Source organism: Diadema antillarum, unplaced genomic scaffold (genome assembly GCF_040938485.1).
Source record: "Diadema antillarum isolate AM-2024a unplaced genomic scaffold, OU_Dant_1.0 scf00000015, whole genome shotgun sequence".
NCBI classification, from domain to species: domain Eukaryota; kingdom Metazoa; phylum Echinodermata; class Echinoidea; order Diadematoida; family Diadematidae; genus Diadema; species Diadema antillarum.
In genome coordinates, this window is record NW_027270904.1 from 2122043 (window position 1) to 2127500 (window position 5458).

General features: G+C 41.0%; 1 protein-coding gene across 1 annotated transcript; it reads left to right on the top strand.

Moving 5' to 3' along the window:
- The first annotated feature begins 1834 nt into the window (after window positions 1–1834).
- LOC139724785 (uncharacterized) lies at window positions 1835–5200 on the top strand. The gene has a single exon (XM_071635905.1). The coding sequence runs from the start codon at window positions 2150–2152 to the stop codon at window positions 4172–4174; it is 2025 nt and encodes a 674-aa protein (XP_071492006.1). The 5' UTR covers window positions 1835–2149; the 3' UTR covers window positions 4175–5200.
- The last annotated feature ends 258 nt before the right edge of the window (window positions 5201–5458 follow it).

A 5458-nucleotide genomic window follows, 5' to 3' on the forward strand; every position in this document is an offset into this window, starting at 1 on the left:
CGGAAGAAAAGGAATGCCAATTTAGTAATGGACGGTACAATGTAACCCGATTGTAGTTTGATAAGGTTGAAACCAATGAAATGTTGTTCCGGAGTCAATTAGATATTCTAATTCAATCCAGCAGTAAGGATGAGATTGGCCATGTGTTTTAAATCAGTAAATTATCTGAAAACCTCGTGAGGGCTACACAAGCCTTTAGTCGTGAGTAAAATTTGTGCAAAGGAATTGCTAATAAACATTACATATTCTCTCTCTGTGTGTATATAAGTGTTTGTGTAAGTGTGTGTATACGACTTACTATTAATCTCTTTGTATGCAAACTGAAAGGGTTCTGCTAGATTCACCAACTGTTGTTAAGAATACTTCTGACCTGCTGTTCCCTCGTGTTAATTTTTATTTTTCTGTTGTTGTTGTTGATGTTGCTTATACCATTCTATTCAGATGTACTTAGTGTATTGCTGGACAATTTTTTCCCCCTCAACTTCATATCTATTGCAAATGCACACTTTTCATGAGCCCGTAGTTTCATGGGGGAAAAGAGATGTGAGACTGTAAAACGGAACGGAAGTAGCATTTAACTATATCAGCATACCATTGTGGTTTCAATACATTACTCACTTTCATGAAATCAAACTTAACAAACTCATTCCGGTAGATTCCTTAAAGAGGAGGAGCAAAAATAAAGTGAAGAAGAAAGAAAAGATTTTTGAATAGTTGGAATAAAAAAGATAATAGAGGTAAGAAACAATTGAGGTAGATATGAGAAGAAAACAAAATCACCATAGTACTTAAGAAAATCACATTTCTTACTGCAAACCCACATGATAGAAAACCCCCAGAGAACTTTCTACCCAATTAAAAAGCACGTGAATGCAATCTTGCCAAAGATAAATCATTCTGACAATAACACGATTATAGGGTTAACAATGTCATTCTTTGAGGATTGCCGGCACATACTCGCGCAATATAGCGATAGTGCCAGTAGTAATAGCGCCACCACCAGCTAACTAGTACAAAATAAAAGTGTCGGAACTTGGTCATAAACGTTAGGCTCTTTGTTCTTGAACAAGAACGAGGTTTGCTGATTCACCCCATTTCAAGAGCCAGACTTTATTACATACTTCCCCAAATCCTCATCACCAATCTTGGGTAAGGATGATGAAGTGGCTAGACCGGAAATACGACTTATTTTCAACACCATCACACCTAATTATGATTATTCTTCGTTCAAGGCTGTGATACGTGTGTCGACTCATCTCATGGAAATTACCAGACAGTTTAGAGGGCAAGGAGAACTGAAATTTCGATCTCAGGGGCGATTGCTTGCTAGTACGCTTTCAAAAGGATACCATTCAATTGTGGTCGAAGATGTGTATTTCAAATTGTTGAGCTAGAGGCAATTTGGAATTGACTGTGCAGCAGGTTTTATTTTACAGATAGGAAAACTTCTTGGTTCCTTGAGAGATTTAGAAAATGCGTATGATAGACATCGTACCCCTCGTATCACTGATAAAAAGTATGGTTTCATAATAATCAACCACTTCCCCCCCCCAAAAAAAAAATGTGATTTTTTTCCCATCAGAATAATACTCTGCCCTACGTCGTAATTTGTGTGCTTAAAGTACATTTCTCTGTGTGTGGGAGGGGGCGTAGTGGGTGGGTGCGTGCGTATGTGTGTTAGATGTATTCATCGCCTATGTTCTTGATGTTTTCACGTTTCACGCATGCGCATTGGGGGGGGGGGAGGGGGCAAACCCGGCATTTCCTGACGTCTTGTGGTTAGAACATCGCCAGCGGGGAACCACAAAGAGACTTCAGTACTATTGCAGAAGTTGTGAGTGAGGGAGCCCTGGAGTGGACATGTTCCTACGTCATCAGTTACCAGTCATCGTATCTCCTCCACATAATCAAGAATAACTTTCAAATTACAATCGCTCATTGCTTTCCAGTGAAACTAATCTGCAGATGAAGACCTTGTGTTGAGAAACAAATGGATAATTTTTTCGGACGATCTAGAAATTTCCATTGGGAGTGAGATAGTCACAGATAAGTAAGAAACGTCGGTGTCGAGAGGGTGTTCAGATATTATCATATTCATGAGGCTTCTAGAAATTATCATTTCAAAGATTACATCTAACATGAACTAAAGATGTATCTCTCCAGGAACAAATTGAGGATTTCAGTCTGGATCGTGATGCTTTTCGGAGTTTTCAACGTCTTGAAATACTCCATGTGGAATACCGATTTTATCCCAAACGAGAAACTCGAGAAACGCAGTGCCGTGATACAAGCTTACAGGAGTCATGGGTCGCTCGAATCCAAGAGTATCTTTTCGTCCCTGTTCATCGGGTCAGATGACTCAAGCCTTGATAGACAAGTTCCCAATTTAAACGTGCATAAGCAAACTTTTGCCAACAACACTGAACTGTTCGCGAAGACTCTGTCTCCCATTGGGAACTTCTCGGTGAAGTGCAGAAGAGAAACGTACGTGATTGCCATCGTATCATCGTTGCCCTTCCGCACACGTCTCCGACAGGCGATCCGAGAAACATGGGCAAATGCGACGGTAAATGACGCTCGCAAACTACAAGTTGTCTTCGTCACTGGGAGGCCAAGGAATTACAGCAAGGTGCTTTTTCGAGAGCTCGAACAGCACGGCGATATCTTAATCGGGGATTTCCCTTATGAAGCAAAGGTTAAGACGATTTTCCCTGTGCTCCTCGGCCTCAAGTGGGCTATGGAAAACTGTCAATCCTTCCAATATGCCTACGTTGGTTTTGATGATACCGTCTTGAATTATAAAAGGTTGTTGGAGCGTCTTGATTACAGTGTAAGGAATGAAATATCGGATGACCGTAGCTGGATCGGTCAAGTTATTTCAATGTCGCATGTCCAACGAAACCCCGAAAGTGTTTTTTACGTTTCATACGAGCAATACGAACATGACTATTTTCCTCCTTTCTGCACTGAAGAAAGCGCTTTTGTCATTACCAGAAGATTGGCGAATGAAACGTATGAAAGTGCAATGATAAGAAAAATCTTTCCTATATCAGATGCGTTCATGGGCACCATAGCCTACGAGCGCAATTGGACACTGGTTAGCGATGACTCCTTCACGAGATATTTCTTCCGTAATAACCCATGCTCCTTTAGCGTTTACGTAACGATGAGTCTTATCTATTCAGAGAATCTAGTTTCTTCTTGGCAAGACACCCGGAACAAATCTTTGCTCCTCATGTGCCCTGACCCCGACCTCGATATCGTGCTTCCCAAGAACGTGAACAACGAACCCTTCCTCGAGAAAGTTCTAACCTACCGCCTCAATAACCCGCGTATATGTTACCGCGAAAATGGCACACCCCTGGACATCTTCCTACTGGTTTTAGTCAGCACCCCTCCGGATCACTCCGAGGCCAGAGTAGCGATCCGGGAGACTTGGTGTAAGGATAAACGTGTGCTAGGAGAGACGGTCAGGTGCGTGTTTGTCATGGGCTCACTGTATGAAGAGAGCGACGACTTAAAACTTCGTCTCCAACAGGAGGAGCTCAGATACGGGGATATCATCCAGGCGAACTTTACCGAGTCTTTCCGGAACCTCACGCTGAAGGTCATCCTGGGACTCAAGTGGATCACGGAGAACTGTCAGCATGCCAAATATTTCTACAAAGGCGACGATGACATGTTCGTCAACTTTGTGAACATAATCACTTACATCAAATCTCTTCGTAGCAAAGGAATGGCAAAGACGGAGTTCTTCCTTGGGTCCTTGATGTATTCCAGTGTCCATTACTCGCCCAATGTTCCCGAACACGATTATTATGAGCGCTACCATGTTTCGGACGAGCTGTATTACGGGGCTTTTTATCCACCTTACTGCAGCGGAGGTGGATATGTCATGTCTACGGATACGGTCCCGAATATGTACCGGGAATCTATGCGGACGCCCATCATCAATGTTGATGATGCCTACCAGGGTATATTGACCAAGCGACTCGGCTTTGGTCCGATAAATCACGATGGCTTTAAGAATTGGGGAGGGAAAATGGACACCTGCTCGCTGCGTAGCCCAAACCTCATGACGATACACGGTATTGGTAGAAAGGTGGGAGAGCAATTCAAAGTATGGAACGCTTACATGAATGCCACAGCTAATTGTACTGGCTTCGATCCCTGAGTCTTCTTGTATTACCTGGTGTCATCATTTCTGATAAGATAGACCTAATTTGTATTCCCGATAAAGAATTGATATTGAATGGAGAGCATTTCGGGGCAACTTCCTTTGTGTGTACAAGAACCTTTAGAATTTTCTTGCTTGAAATCATTCAACAGTACTACTCAGATAGATTACGAGGATATGTATATGTGGTAATGAACTGAGAATTTAACGCCAAACACACTGACATGCTATGTCACTGAAGTGCTGAGTGTTAGAACACCTTTTGAAACGAACATTGTTGAGACTAAGTTCGGTATTTACCGTTTTAAAAAATTACGGGTTATGGCATGCGAAGTGATGACTTAATTTTGTTTATGTACACATGATCGTAGTTATCCTCAAGATTTTGTCTTCGTATATTTTGCTTCAGAGCACTGCCTGTCGACGGGTCGTAACTCATCACGTAGAAGCACTCACATACTGCAAAAGCAGTAGCTTTTGCATTGTTTTCTTGGTAACACTTCAGGCCAATACATGCAAAATAGGGCAGACGATTTAACAATATTCATTCTGCGTATAGACCATCAACAAGTCGCTGTCTGGCCAGTTGATTTTGCTTTGTTTCTTTTGTGTTTTGTTTCATTTTATTTTTTACTTGCTGGTAACGTAAGTGTTAAGTAGCAGGTGTGAGACACTTCATGTACACGCCATTACAGTCTTTCCTATATTCCAAAAAAAAAAAAACGGCTGTTAGAAACTTCAAACCATCGATCCTTAAATTAGCTGCCGTCACCTTTGACCCTGACGGAGTGTAAAATAATCAGAAAATAAGTAATGAAACCTTGCATTTGATAAAATGCTTTTGACAACGTTCCGGTCAATGTTTTCATATACTATTTGATTGAATTTATGATTGCCGTTCATTTATCAAAGAGTTCATGATAAAGATCATGCCATTTTCATTACGATTAAAGGACAATGCCACCTTAATATGATATGTGAATTGAGTGAATGCAGTCATATTAGTAGAACACATCAGTGAAAATTTGGGGAAAATCAGACAATTAGTTCAACATTTATGAATTTCTAAATTATTCTGCAGGGTCATTGTTGGATAAGAAGACTACTGGATTGTATATATGTTACACGGGTAGAACGATATAAGGAAAATATAAAGAGAATTTCACTTTTTTTTTTGGAAAAAAGGTGCATGTTTCCCCAAGTTGTCGCTGACGTATGTTGATGGTAATATTATTCTCCCTGCGTTCTGAAAGAGGCAAGTCAAGTGTTACTCTATTATGC

Excerpts from the sequence above, each read along its gene's own strand:
- LOC139724785 (XM_071635905.1), top strand. The coding sequence starts at position 2,150 with ATGTATCTCTCCAGGAACAAATTGAGGATTTCAGTCTGGATCGTGATG.